The sequence below is a fragment of the Crocodylus siamensis genome, chromosome 13 (genome assembly GCF_052110815.1).
Source record: "Crocodylus siamensis isolate JL-2025a chromosome 13, ASM5211081v1, whole genome shotgun sequence".
In the NCBI taxonomy this organism is placed as follows: Eukaryota; Metazoa; Chordata; order Crocodylia; family Crocodylidae; genus Crocodylus; species Crocodylus siamensis.
The window spans coordinates 35839110-35854600 of NC_143407.1; the positions used below are offsets into that span (position 1 = coordinate 35839110).

The following is a 15491-nucleotide window of genomic DNA, read 5'->3' on the forward strand; positions in this document are numbered from 1 at the left end:
CCCAAGGGAGACGCCCACTCTACAGTGCTCTTCTAGATTTCCCTTTTCTCTTGTTCACACATGCTGAAGCAACTCCTACCCAGGATGGCACTGCCATCATTACAGTCACGACAGGGGAGAGAGCAGTGGCTAGGGGCTTATCTGCATGGGAAAACCAACTATATAACTGATGCTGTTACACAGTGTAACCCACGCCTTGAACGCTCCACTCTAGAACAAGACTATTCACACGGGGAGTACACTGCCATACCTATACTAGTATGTGCATCATTGAGCCCACCTCCGGTTCTCCCTTTCCAAGCCCATTTGTTTCTGAACATCAGAGTGACAAGTGGTTGCTCACTACGCTGCCCTGCTTGTTTTTGATTTGCCCCTCCTACACATAACTGCAAGCCTCTCTTCTCTCAACAGACACCTCTGCCTTTTGGACCTCCTTTGGATACAGGCTCGAGCTCTACTCCAACACCCACCTGCCCATCTGAACTGCAGCCCTGTCCATCAGATATGCCTTCTAACCTGCGAGCACCTCAAAACAGGCCATTTACATTTTGGAAGAAGCTGTGCTCGCTCACAGCCACTGGTATTTAAGTTGCTGCCACCAAATCACCATTTGATAAAATGGAGCTGCCTCTGGTTTGCAGTTGGCGCAAGTTCAGACATGGGCCCAACAGATCACTCCACTCTCGAGTTAGGACCTCAGAAGATGAGTAATACGAGAAGAAAAACTGCAAAGCCGTGTCAAACTGGGATGCAGACATGAAACTGCTGAGATATCTTCAGCCACAGCAAACAGCAGAACCAACATAAATTAGATCATGAGGGACAAAAAAAGGGGCAAGGGAGGGAGATCCACAGTAAAACATCTGTCTGTTTGTGAAGTTTTTGCTGCTCACTTTGATTTTTTTCACTACTGAGCCGAAACAAAAGCCAGCAGCAGGCCTGAAGCTGCAAGATCTCCTATCGGAGCTTATGCTGCTTTTAATTCCACCTTGGAGCAACAATTATCCTTTGCCAGGTCTGCATCTCCCCCATGCCCCAGTACAGCCTGGACAGCAACAAGCTCCCTTAGCCCCCTTTGGGCAGAGATGTACAGGACAAACTCAAGCTCGGACAGGCACCTGCTTTGAAGCCGGTGAGGCCACAGATGGCAAAAGTTATGCCTGACCTCTTTATGCAGCTGAACATGCCAATTTTAATGGCATGAGGCCAAAAGGACAGCAAACAACAGGATTTCTTCTTGGCACGCCGTTAGCCCAAAGCCCTTTTCAATCAGCATGGTCTGGACTAGGACTTGCTGCATTTGCTCAGCTTAGAAGAAAGCCATCCAATTGCCGCAACTTGCTAGAGAAATGAATCTCAATGAATTTCAAGTGTGATTTACTTTGGCAGCTCAACTTCTGTTTATGCATTGGCTAAAAAAGCTCAAGAACTCCAAGCAACTTCAATCGCATGACCCCAGTCTTAAGGAACACATGGCATGGATTGAGAGGAAAAAGAAAAGTCACACGCAACTTCAGACATGAGTATTTAAAGCTGGGGTTTCCCACTTCATAAGATCCTTAAAAAAACCCTGCACTTAGACTTCATCCTGGGGTTGTAGCAGATATGTAAAACAAGAGATAACAGAGTTGTATTGCTTAGGAGAGAATTCAACACAAGGGACTGGTGTTTGGGCCACAAAAAATTTCAGAATACTTTTAAAACATCAGACTTCAACACATGGTTGAGTTTTTATGCTGCACTTTGACACCTAATGTTAAGGACTCTTTGATCATATGAACCTGGTTCCTTTCTTGCAGTAGCACCTGCCAAGGCCCCACTGTGGGAGGCACTGCAGCCACATGTAGCAAAGAGGTGGTCTCTGCCCAAAACTACTTGCAACCTAGGTTTAAACAGGCAAGAGCATGTGTGTGAAACAAGTATGCAGGTGGTTGTCGGGAGTAAGAGAAGTACCAGCAGGTTTCTGTATAGGTTAGCCAGGCACATCATTCAGCACACAAGCAGTTCCACTGACTTCAGAGGAGCTGTTCATGAGCTTAAGCGTGTGGCTAGATCACAACTTATGGGAGGAGGGAATCCATCCTGGAGCCTGATGTCAAACTGAGCACACAGCTAGTCTGGGCAAAAATGGTCTTCAGTGGGGCTACTCACAGACTTGTGCTCCAATGATCTGCCGACCCAGGCTCCTGGCATCTCCTGCCCTTCCCTTGCTGCCCACATGCTGCAAGGGGCTTCCTGACCTCTGCCCCACTCTTGCCTTTGCCCTCTCAATACCGCTGCTCATTCTCTGCCCTCACTCCCTTGCCTAAATTTGGAAAGTGCTCCCTGATCTTTATTAAAAAACAGCAGCAAGATATTACAAGCATTCAGCATGCTTCAGTCCAAGACACTCTCAAACCCAATAACCTGGGGTATTTTTCCAACACCGGCAGTATCCTGCTTCTTCCTTACATACGCTTAAATGCTGCAAGGCACAGCAACGTGCACACACCTTGCGAAGGGAAGGCAGAGTGAGCCTCACCACAGTCACCAAGCATTTATTTTTACACGTGATGAGAAAAGGCAGTGCTGGGTACCAAAGTACAGGAGCTAATTAAACTGTTCACAGCTGAACTGGGTCCAAGCGAGGCAGCAAGAATGGACCTACAGTCTTGTGACTTGTTACGCACTCTCACAGTTGAAGAAAACATATTACCAATACTGTGGGCCACAATGTGGAGTCAGGGACGAGGTGAGGCCAGATGGGTTACCAAACCAGCATCTTGGTTCACCAAAACCAGAATACAGTTCACTTCCTCATTATTATTGTCATTCACAGAGAAGCCAGTTCTAGTTTATATGACCACGAGATGTTAAATTGAGTTTTGTTTTCACAAATGGAGATCAGTGTAAAAGTCACACTTCCACCTGGAAAAATAGTTACCTGCTATTCTTACAGTGACACCTCAGATCATAGTTACAAAAACATTATGGAGGAAATATGGATATTTTTCTCCAATAAAATGGGGAGCCCTGGATTATCATACCTCCTTCCTGAGAGGTATGAAGAAGACGACTGAGGTTTTGACAAACAGAGAAATTAAATTAAAAAAAACACAAAAAATGGTTGGGCGGAGCTTGGAAGTGAAACAAATTTAACTTGCTTTGGCTCAATTTCACACCCTTTTAAAACTGTGGTTTGCAAAAGTTCTGGCTGCAGAGATGAAGGAGAAGAGTTAATGCTACACCCTGAAAAGAAGGGATGTCACAGCAGGAGAGGCTGTACGAACGGGTGAAGGACCTCCAACCAAATGAACGTTAAAGCCCTGTCAGAGACTGTCAGAGAAAAAAAAACAAAAAACACACAGCCAAGGCTACACAGTGACAAGTTAGAAACAGCCAGACTGCTCAGTGGAAAAATCTACGGGAATTATCCCTGCTATAATGTTGGGTAATAGGGAAGTGTAGTAGCTGGACCTTGGCTTGCTAGCAAGGACAGTTTAAGGGCTATTTCTGAGAAAGTGCTAGGAAAAAAAATATCCATAGGTCTGGCTCCCTCCAAAATGCAGGCAGAGTCTGAGCCACAGATTTCCGCGGAACCACACAGCTTTTGCATTCCCCGCCTCTCCCCAGGCCTCAGGAGGAGCTGGTGTCTGGGATGACCAAGGAAAGTTTCGTTACACCCTGCAGTGGAATGTTCCAGCCCCGGCCGTTGTTTCCTCCCAAAGCAGGGTCATTAGCAAGACAATTTCTGAAGTTCATGGTATTGTCTAATGCCCTTACAAAAATATCACTGCAGAAAGCAGAAGCCAAATGAGCCAGACTATTTTAAGGCCTTTGCTTTTGGAGGAAATTCTAGGGCAGAATCTCAAAAAGACAGATGCTTTGAAACGGGAAATGTTACACCATATGGAGAAGGTGGAGCATTCCAGCCTGTTAAGCGGCTTCAATGGCTCCTGCTTTATAGGATTGGGTTTATTTTAAAATTCAGACTTGGATTTTCAACCATCTTGCTGTTATCTGCGTGTGTGCATGCGTGTGTGTACGCACAAGGTATAAACTATTTAAAAAAAAAAAGGCAGGTCATAAATTTCAGCAGTCTACAAGGCACTCCATAAACCCTAACAAAGCCTCCGATCACCCCAGGAAACCTAGGAGAAGCATGATCGCTCTTGTACCAACAGGAAGACTGAAGCAGGGCAGTGTGGAGGCTTCAGCCCAGCCAGGAAGCGGTAAGTGCTGGATCTGGGATTAGGATGCAAGTGCTGGATCCAGGATTAGAGCTCCCGAGCTGCTGAGACCTGGTGTGACATTTTCTCTCTCTCCTGCCCTGATGGTACCTTTGTGCACAGGCTGTTCCTCTATGACCCACAACTGAGATCAGCTGTGATTTCTGCGGCCATAGGTGGGAGATCATTCCGAGACACTGTTTAGACCATCCCTGCTCTTCCTTGACATCCCCCAACACCCCATCAACTGCTTAACAAAACCAAACCTTATCCAGGTCCCTTAAAGTGATGCTGAGCTCCCCTCTCCTGGGCAGAGGCAAAAGGAGCAGTCAAAAAGGAGAAAGGACAAAACACCTCCAGCCAATTCCCCTCTGCTCTGTGGTTTAGCAGCCCCTCCCACTGGTAAAGAAAGGTCTTTAAAAGCAGAAAATAGCTTTGGTTTGGATTCTAGGAATCAGACTGAGATCACCACTTCGTTTCAAACAGGCCATCAAAAAAGCTATTAGCTGATGACAAGCTCTGGGGCGCTAATGATCTGGGCTGGATTGGAACCAGAGACCGAGATGAAAGGCTCCGTGTCTCACACTCACATCCAGCAGCTGACTGACCCTGGACAGAGATGGGTAACCTGGAGCCGAAGCTGACATTTCTGATACGTCTCCCCCTAATCAAGTCTGCATCATTCCCATTAACATGAATGGGGAGGAGAGTGAATGTGCCTACGATTCTGCCTGCTACAAAGCACCCCTACAGAAGGAGTGAGTGGGGCTGCAATGGGCTCAGCTTGGAACTGCCTCTGGCTTTGTGCTGGCTTCAGCAAGACTTCCAACGTTGCTTCAGTTTCATTTCTGAGATTCAGATGTCTCTGAGAAGGAAGAACAGGCTTTTAAAGGAAAACCTGTACTGTACCCCCGCACTGGGCTCCTCTGCCATCTGTATCATTCAATGGATATGGATGTAGCTGGGCAATTCTGACCAACGCTACCTAGGGTTCCTTCAGGCCTTACTGGGAGATGCTGGCCATGGAAAACCACAAGGCCCAACCCTGCTAGATGCCCAGTACTCTGTTGCTCCTGAATTGAAAGCGGCTGTATCAGCAGAACTCTTGCTGATATTCCTTGCACTATAAACAACACCTTGCTGCTTCTACATGGACCGGACAGCTGAATAAGTTTTTCTATTTATTCCCGTCTCTTATCATATAATGACTGACATGTGGCCAAAACAAGTAGTTCAGCTGTCTGGTCCATGCAGAAGCAGCAAGGTGTTGGAATATCACGGACGGCTCCGGGTCAGCCTGACCTGCATTCCTGCTGCAGTGTTGTATCCCTCCAGAGCAGACTGCCTGGTTTCTCCCCCTAGAAGAGTCTTTCAGCATTTTGAAGAAATTCTTACCATACTTTGGGCAATTAAACACTTCCCCTGTTTTGTCTGAAAGGGAAAACGCTTGCCCTAGAAAAACGTAATGTGGCTGAGCAGCCAGAATTGCCCTGAATATGTGCTGGTCAAACAAAGGCTCCTTTCAGCCACAGAGCAGGCGGCTAGAGCTGAAGATCAAACTTTTCACCCCAACGAACGGCTATTAACGAGGCCATTATTTGAAGGGTCCGTTCCCTGCCCCGACCACAGCATCATGAGCCACTCAGAAACAGCAGCGAAGGGAGGACAGGAATAGTAATTATTTCTTCTAGGTTTCCTCTCTGTCTGGGTTCTGGGCAGATGAATGCAAAATTCCTTCTGTGACTGAAATGCTATTCAGCGTTCTCTTGCTCTGTAATATGACCTGCTCCAATAGTACCCTATGACCTGCTAATATCTGGGGCCTGGAACTGCTGACATTCCTGCAGGCTTTATACTCTGAGGCCTCTCCTTCCAGCTACTGCCACCGACACAGCCTCCTTCCAGCAACTCATGTGTGTGGACACATCCATTCCCGCATTGCCCACATGCAGAGAAGAGGCACAAGTCACTCAAGCCACACGACTCTGTCAAAAATAATTAACGTGCACAATAACTGAATGGTCTCAGAGAAAGCACTAAAGAATGAGTTATTTCTGGGGGAGACTGCTTGCCCTTCACATACAGAGCACTCTGGGCACCCTCAATAAAACAAAGCTCTACTCCCTTCAGCAGCAGGACAGCGATTAATGTGGGAATACTCCCGACTAGAAACAAGAACATTGGTAGCTAACAACCTGGGAAGGTGCTGGACTGATGGCCCCAGACAGCAACATCCCTGGTGTACCCTCAGAGCAGATTCAGGAGGGGCAGTAGCTGTTCTAACTGGCTCATCCACGGATCACATTCAGTCTCTGTGGCTGCTCTACCCTCAGCCTGCATTTCACACTGAGTTTTGGAGCACAGATATTTATCAAACAGGAAATGAAGTGAAACATACCACTCAAAGAGTCACGACAGTCAACTTCAATCACGAATGACCTGGGTCATTTCAACCAGTCTAGTTAAAAGGCTCCGTATATCCCTAACCTACCCAACCCCACTTTACAGTAGCCTTCCTTTTATACATCTGGAATCAGCTACAAAGGACAGCTTCCAACCAGCATCCTGTTCTCTATTTCTCTCCCCACCCTCCGATCAGAAAAGACATAAGATCTGGCCCTGTAAGTGGCTGTTCAAGGGGACTTACTGTGGCATACATCACATGACTGGTGGGCCAGAGGGCGGCAACATCCCTGTGACAATCAGCTGACATTCGGCACACCTGAGCTGTCCTTGGCCCCAGCAAAGGAAAAAGAGAACGCTTGTTTTTCTGTTCGAGAAAGAGGATGTACATACCTGCCTTCCATCCTGGCCCACATTGGTCTGGCCTCTCACCACAGTTCGGATGTTGTCATCCAACCTCCTACGGGGAAAAATCTAGTGTCACAGCAGTTCTATGTGTACATGGTACAAGTGCTCTATATGAAACCCACTGACCAATACAAAACCAAGGTCATGGACAACACACAGCTCAGATTCTTAGAAACATTTCTGTCCTATGTTGTATTTTGTCACTTTGGAGGATTTAGAAACATGATTTTTTTAAAACCCAAGCCCAAATCCAGTCAATTCTTTTCACGAGTCACTCCATTTCACTTGTGCCTGGTTCTCCAAGGATAGAACAATACCTAGCACTCCTTTCAGGCTGGCAACCCTTTATTCAAAGTTTTTAAAAAAAAATGATAACCTGCTACATTTAATATAAGAATAAAAGAAAACACATCCATAGCAACAAAAACAGAGAAGCCTGCATAATGCATCTATTATTACAACTTCTACACCTGAGTTTACAAGCTGTGAAGATTCAACAACTTCAGGAATATGCTGAATATTTTCTTTTCTCTCTCAAAGCCTGATTTTCCATGCAAATATATTTCAGTCCAAGTGACGACAGGGTTATTTTCTGCCTGTGTGCCAAGGAAGCAAAATGGAGCAGCGCTTACCTTATCTTCAGCCTGATTTTATTTACCACTTCATCAATGTTGGCCAAAGACTACAAGAGGAAAAAAAGACACAGTTAAAAGTGGAAAGGCGCTGTCTCTGACACATGCCGATTGTAGCAAGTAACACATCTTCAAATAACACTTGGCCTAATTCACTCACAACACTTTACAAGTTGGCTCATAGCCACACACTTCTTTTTGTGGATGGGGAAACTGAGGCACACGGCAATGTGTTGATGTGCTGAAGGCCATATGCAGGGCTTGAAACAGATGCCAGGTCTCCAGGCCACAGTGAATCTTCAGCTTATCCCCACACGGATCTACAGAGCTAGTATATCTTTTAGCCATTATACCCATCCTTCTGCAAAGGCAGCAGTCAGTGCTTGCTGAAGGAAGTGGGGAGGGTGACCTCTAGTGGGTAAAGCACGCCGAAGCACCACTAGACTGTTAGGCTTCAGCTTCACAGAGCTTTCAACCCTGGCAGTTGTCCAGGATGAAAAACCAGAGACTTACAGACACAGGGGCAGGGAGGCGGCGTGACTGTGACTGGGGCAGTGGCAGGGAGAAAGTACTCAGACCTTTGCTGAGATAGGAACAGAGAAAATGGAGCAGAGGAAGCCCCAAACAAACAGGAGCAGCTAAAAGGCTAAATCCTGCAGCATCCTACGGTCAAAGGCAGCAGAACCTGTGCAGTTCTGACAAAACCTTGAAACCCGCTCGCAGGGTTGGTGGGCTGCTGACACAGCTGCCAGCTTGGGGCTTAGAGCTAAGGAAGGCTCTTGCATCACTCCCACCCCAATCCTTATCCCTGTAAGTAATGTTAATATCTGGTCGCGATGGTATTTGCTGAGTTTTCCTGTACAAAGTCCCCCAACCAGGCCAGAAAAGCTTTGGGGCTTCCCCATCACTCAATGCAGCAAGAGGAATTCAGCTGCCAAGCTGGGTAGAGAAATGCTCATACGGACATGATATTCCTTCCAAAACCAAAGTGGAGATTTCATAGCAGCTGCAACCGCAACTAGATACTGGTACATACAGAGACTGTCACTCCACTGTCAGCAGAATTTCACTAGCTCTGAGCTTCAGAAGAGACTTTCACTGCAGTTCATCCAAGCATTAGTCTCACCTGCTCAGTTGGAAAGAGCGTATTAATGTACTCTACGGCATTGAAGTCTGCCCGGTCCAGCGGATCTTGGCTGGGAAACACCTAGAGAGAGTAAAGCGTCACACAAAATATCAGCCTGATCATCTGTAACTTTAAACAGATTTGATTATTTTAATAACTTGGAGACACACTCGGGGTTGTGCTGAACAGCAGGGTCCTGACAAGGCTGTGCAGAGAGCAAGTAGTTTTACTGGCTCCCCTCCCTGGTGGTCCTGGTGCTAGTAAAATTCCTCCAGTTATCAGACTGGGTAAAGACAGATGTGATATACACGCACATACCCAGATCTAGTACAAGCACAATCCATCATGTGCAGGGAATTCCTGAGTGACAGGAGCTGTTAATTACGCATTTAAAATCACGTTGATGCTTTTGCAGTTGTCTGCAAATGCTAAGTTCCCACTGTGCCCCAGCCCTTGTCTTTTGCAGGATTTTGCAGGGGCTCTGCTGAGAGATGGAGGCTTTTCCTCTGGCAGAGTTGTAATACAAAATATGATTAATTAAAGTGCCCAAGTGAGCTCCCTGCCGAGGGGCATTTCACACAGACTCACAATCTGCTAAATGATCCCAGATATCTCACTAAATCCCAATTATCTGCTTGAGAAGGGGAAAACAGCAGCTGTGGTGCAATGTACCCCATGCTCCCTCAAATGATCCAAGCAAGGGGGTTAGGCTCTTTCCCCACCATCCCCATAGACTAAACCATGGGGTACTGCTTTCTCTGTTACCATGTGTTTTCTGTATCTGTGCAGCAATCCATGCTTCCTTCCCCAATCCAGGCCCTGCCCAGCACACACAGTAAATCACACCTGGGCAGCCAGGACTACAGGTATCAAACTGATCCTTCCAAGCTGGTTCCAGCCAGCTGCACAAAGTAAAAGAAAAATCCAAGCAAACACCAAGCTACGTATTTTGGCACTGCACAGCTAAGTGTTACGCACATTGTCCTAAAGGACAAAAGACATTTCCCTCACTCCCCTCAATTGGCTATAATTTAAAGGGCCTCCCTCACAGCACTTCATTTTAGCATTGTTCTCTTGTGGATCCCAGAGCATTTCTAAACGATTACTTGCAGCACGCCTGGGAGATGGGGAGCTGAGGAACAAGGAGAGTTAAAGCGATTTCCCCTCAAGCTTGTACAGCAAACCAGGAGCAAAAGCCACAACAGAAGCCAAGTGTCCTGACACCCCAGGCCTAGCCACTAGGCAGCATGTGGAGATAATGTAACCCAATGGGGCCCAAGCCTTTGGGCAAGAATGCCACAAATTTGCTTCGTACCCTCCCCGAGTGCCACCCTGCTCCCTTTCCTGATCTGCTGCTCTGCTTTCTGCTCTCTCTTCTGCGTTCCTTGCCTGATATCCTACCCTGCTTTCTTCCTCCTGACCTATCTGCTGCCGTGCTGCCTCCCCCCTCCCTGGTTTGCTACATGTCATACACAGAAGCTGGCTGTGTCACCATGGCCCCCGTGCCGCAGGTTGGCCAGCCCTGAGATGAAAAGATGTGTCAGGACAGATAAAGGTCTAGCAAAACCTGTAAACTCAACTCAATTGCCGTCACACACTCACTTCAGCTGGCAGCTACACATTCACCACAACGTGCATGAGGCTTCCAACCAGTGCAACCGAGGAAAGAAGAAAGCAGTGGCGGGAAGCAGCTAAATATCCTGAAGGTCCTGACGCAGTTGGAGAGGGGCAGTGAGCCCATCTCCACCCGCAGCAGAGCTGGGAATTAAACCAGAACTCAGGAATCGAATTGCTGATCCCTCGTTCATGTCCAGTTTCATCCTTCCTGTCATGCTACCCCCCACCCTAGACACAACTTCTTAATTAACATTCCCCAGGCCCACATCCTTCACCCAGTGGAAGAGTCCCTTGATGTGTGGAGTTTCCTGTCTGTAGTTAACATGCATTCAGCTACCAGGCTTCTGTAGACTCTTCAGACAGAGGCTTAATGAGTAGCTTGGCACAGTTTTCCTCTTAGGGCCATTTGACTATTGACAAAGAAGCCAGATCCCAGAAGCAAGATTTAACAATCATGTCACAGTGGGGTTTAGTAGTCCAGGAACCAGTACTGGCCCACTGCCATGGGAAATGGTGCTCACTTCACAATTACACCAAACAAATCTGAACATAGAGGCAAGACCAAAGCCAATCTTGGTTAACCCAACCCAACTCCCTATTCAGAACTTAAAAGCATTTTGGAGGGAAAGGAAAGGAGAAATCTCCCCTCCCTGAAAGAAACAAAACTATCAGTAAGCTCGAGACACTGCATTGCTAATGCGAGGCTAATGAAACCAGCAGGGGCATGACAAAGCCTGAAGTTGTCAAACTTTCAAGTCCTAAACAATAAACATTGCTAACACTAGGGCATGTTACAGACAATGAAAGAATGGTCAAAACCTAGCTCCGCTTCCCGCTACTCACACAGTGTCACGTTCAGTTTGGAGGATGAGGCCCAGTTTGCTTACAGCCAGCTCTCTCTTGTCCCTGTTCCCGCCGTGGGTTGAATTTCCAATACTGAAGCAAAATATGTTTTAAAACAACCATTTTTGCTTCTTTTGTCTATTTGTAGACACCATCTGCCATTACCTCAGGCCTCGTTTATGTGACATTTAAATACGAGTCCTAGTTTAAGTCAATTGCCTCCCTTTAACTAAGTCTTTGCAGGCACTTTGATACTGTAAGACACATATCATTGACCAAAAGAAAAAGCCACAATGTGGCTGGAGCTGGAAGCTGAAGCTAGAAAAATTCAAGTGGAAATAAGGCATGAATTTTTAACAGCGAGCTAAAATCCGGTGGAAAACTTCCCAAGGGATATGGTGAATTCTTCATCTCCCACAGCCAGAGTCAAGACTGGGTATCTCACCAAAAGATATGCAATAGCTCAAACCGAGGTTATAGATTTGACACAAGCTACTGGGTGAGATTCTTTCACCTGCATTATGCAAGAGATCAGACCAGATGACTAAAATGGTCCCTTCTGGCCTTAAATATATCAAATGCAAGATATTATTATTATGGCCAAGTGCCAGCTCTCAGTTTTTAATAGAGCCAGGCTCACTGTTCTCAGTGAAAACAGTTCAGCATCAAACAGATGCAAATACCCCAAAACAGCAGGGATGTGCCTCTGGAAAAGGAAGCATGGACTGCACTAAATCCCTGACGCCTACAAGAAAGGTGACAAAAATGCCGCTACCCGACTGGTGCTCTGCGCCCTGGCAGCAACAAGCCAGCTTCCATCAGCTACTTTGGCTCCTTCAAGGAGAATTCACAACCCCTTTTGGGTGCAGCTCGTAAGTTGGTGCTCAAGAGTGGCGTGGCGCTGCGAGACAGCTCCTATTTCTCGCAGGTAGCTGACACCAGGAGCTACGCTGACATCAATGTGATTCCCACCACCAGTTTCAAGGTTGGGATTTTGAACGTGGTCGTCAGTGCCTGTGGCACCTTCTTGGGAGCACTGAGGACCAGGAAGACGTGTAGCTTCGCAGGACAGAGACAGACCAAACTCCTTCCTGTACGTCTCAGGCCGTTAAGCTTCACCCCGATTCTCCTCCCTTGAACTTAAAGACTTCATTAGACCACATCATTTCAGTCCTTGAGAGACTAAACAGAGGGCCAGAGAGAGAAAACAGGAGAGATCACAATCGCCCAGTTTCCAGGGAGCTCTCACCAGCAGGGAGCGAGCTGCATGAGGCTTAATCTGGCAATAAACCAGGCTGGCTGCTGCAAAGCAAGGCGAAATATCCGCCAGGGTCCCCAGTGTGATCCAGAGCCGCCAGCCTGCCCCTATACACTGGAAACCCACCGATTCCTCCCAAAGCCGCACTGAGTGTGCCCCAATCTCCACTTCGGGAAGAGGTGTCTGATGGCCCAAGGCACTGTGTTCCATTCGCCTCCTGCTGGGAAACCCCGTCATAGTTGGGCTTTCCAGCCCCGGAGCCTGTTGGATCCTTACGAGGGGCAGGGGAACGCCTCCCTGCCAGGCGGCTGCACGCACAGCTCCCAGAGCATGAGGCCGCATCGCCGAGCGCAGGGCGGGAGCCAGCTCCGACCTGCGGCCCTGGGATGGCTAGGCCTCTTCTCCGGCCCTGGGATGGCTAGGCCTCTTCTCCGGCCGGGGGCATTGCAGGGCCCTCCACTGACCTCTGGGGGTGGCCCCCCGCCCACAGAAACAGGCACAGTGCCCCAGCTCTCCATGGCGCCACCCTCGAGCCCCTGCCCCTTCTCCTGGGAGGGCCACTGTGTGGGCCCTCTGCCCTGCCTCTGCCAGCAGGCACCAGACAACCTCCAGCCCTTCCCACAATGCACTGCACCACACCCCAACCACCACAGGGGTGCTCTCCCCCCAGCCCTTCCCAGGGTGCACTGCACCACCCCCCAACTGCCACAGGGGAGCCCCTCCCCCCCCAGCCCTTCCCAGGGTGCACTGCACCACCCCCCAAACCGCCACGGGGTGCCCCTCCCCCCCGCCCTTCCCAGGGTGCAGTGGACCGCCCCCCAACTGCCACAGGGGAGCCCCTCCCCCCCAGCCCTTCCCAGGGTGCACTGCACCACCCCCCAAACCGCCACGGGGTGCCCCTCCCCCCCGCCCTTCCCAGGGTGCGGTGCACCGCCCCCCAAACCGCCACAGGGGTGCCCCTCCCTCCCCGCCCTTCCCAGGGTGCGGTGCACCGCCCCCCCGGCCGCACCTGCTCGATGGCCAGCTGCACGTCGGGCGCCAGCTGCAGCACGTCCTCCAGCCCGTCCGCGAACTCCAGCTCGTCTTCCTCCATCCCGGCCCGCCCCAGCCTCCGCTTCCGGGAAGCGCGGCGTGCCGGGATGCGGGAGGACTCCGCCCGCCCCGCCCCTCAAGCTGGGGGGAGCGCTGGGCTTCAGGGCGCGCGCGCGCCCCCCCGGGTCGGATGCTGTATAGAGCACGCGCGCGCGCGCACGCACACACGCCCCGACAGTCAGACAGCGTGTACAATACACACATGCACTCGCGCGCACACGCACACGACCCCACAGTCAGATGGCGTATACAACACACACGTGCACTCGCGCACACACACAACCTGACAGTCGGACGGTGTACAGACTGCACACGTGCACTTGCACACACACACACACACACACACAAGCCCACAGTTAGATGCTGTGCAAAGTGCGCATGCACACACTCGGGCCCCCCCCAGCAGCGCCGGGTGTGCAAGGGAGTCCAGCTCTGTTGCCTCTGGCCAGCCCTGGGCGACGCGCCAGCGTTACGTAAACCGCCGCCTGAACAACAAGGGGCTCAACGCGCGCTCGCCAGGCCGTTGTTAGTGAAAACGCAGGACAGGCCGGGGCCTTCCCGTCGCTCGCGCGAGCCGCGGGAACCTGACGTGTGCGAGTCGCCGGCTGTTACAGCGGGAACGTCAGGCTGTTCCCAGGGGCTCGGGATTTCCTGATTTTGGACGGCAGCGTGGCGAGCGCAGAGGGCGTTCTGCAACCCTCTTGGGCTCCTGCATTGAAGAGGCCTCGTAAGTCATGGGGTTTTCTCCCCAGCGGGGTGGATCAGCACAAAAATCAAATCCTAGACTCTTCTGACTAGAAATCGCATCTCCTTCCAATAAAGATGCTTTTGCTTGTTTTCAGTGAACTCCAGGCAGGAAGGGGACAGCGGCGAGACTACGACCCACGTGGCCAGAAAGCCTCTCGGCTATTCCTGCCTCTGCCAGTCATGATACTGTGTGACCTTGGGCATGTCTCTTAGCCTCTGTGTACTTCAGCTTCTCTATCTGTAGAGGGGGACAGTCATCTATCTCCTTTGGAAAGCACATTGGGCGTAAAGCATTATCTCCTGAGGCTCTCAGCCCGCCCAGCATCCTCCAGACGAAATCAGACCTGAATTTCTAGTGTGAATAACAAGATAAAATTATATATGCATATACATATACATATACATATGAAAGAAAAAGAAATGTTCAGCTCTTTGTCCAATTTAAAGCAACAAATAAAGACCCAGCTCCTAGTACCTTTTTCCTTTGCAGGTCCCCTTCAGCTAATCCCGTGCTACAGCTGTGAACCACAGGCATTTTGTGTCGCTAGCCACTCCTCCCTTCCCGGGAATTCGCACGCTTTGCTCACAAGGTAGACCACATCAGACACTGTCCAAAGATCCCTCTTCTCCATGTGACTTGCTGAGCAAGTGTCCTTCTGCCCCCAACACACAGCTGAGAGACAGAGCAAAGTGTAAAAAGCAGAAGCGCTTTCTCGGTGAAGAGGTCGCTACAACAGGTGTCGTTAAACATCAGCTGCTAACCCACACAGCCAGCCGGTTAAGAGAAAGGCATTGTGATCCCCTCGTGCGCACCACATAGAGAAGCAGAGGCAGGTTCAGGGCCCAATTTCCAGCAGTGCTGGGAACCCACAAGTCAAACTGCAGTCAACGGGAGCTTGGCAGCCCTAGCAGGATCCAACCCAAGGCTGCACAGAGATTTGGGGCGGAGATGAGAGAACTCACTGTTTCCCAGAGCCACGATCTGAGCGCTGCCGAAACAACGTGCAGCATGTTATTTATAGTGTAATCCTTTATCTCTTCCCAGCTGCCTCTGCGCCCTCAGAGACCAGACTCTCAGGACATCCGGGGCACCCTAAATAGCATGCAACTTATTTATCAAGCTCCACTGCTCCTCCTTATCACCTCCACCTCTTCAC

General features: G+C 49.6%; 1 protein-coding gene across 2 annotated transcripts in view; it reads right to left on the reverse strand.

Annotated features, from left to right (window-relative positions):
* The window catches only part of VPS53 (VPS53 subunit of GARP complex), a 76030-nt gene extending 62374 nt beyond the window's left edge, over positions 1 to 13656 (reverse strand). For both annotated transcript variants that reach the window (XM_090025503.1, XM_090025502.1), the window contains exons 1-4: positions 13505 to 13656; positions 8778 to 8858; positions 7652 to 7701; positions 7005 to 7071 (exon numbers count right to left, since the gene is read on the reverse strand). In XM_090025503.1, coding sequence (XP_089881629.1) covers positions 7005 to 7071; positions 7652 to 7701; positions 8778 to 8858; positions 13505 to 13588 — 282 coding nt within the window. In that variant the 5' untranslated portion in view covers positions 13589 to 13656. The remainder of the gene's footprint in view (positions 1 to 7004; positions 7072 to 7651; positions 7702 to 8777; positions 8859 to 13504) is intronic.
* Positions 13657 to 15491: the final 1835 nt, after the last annotated feature.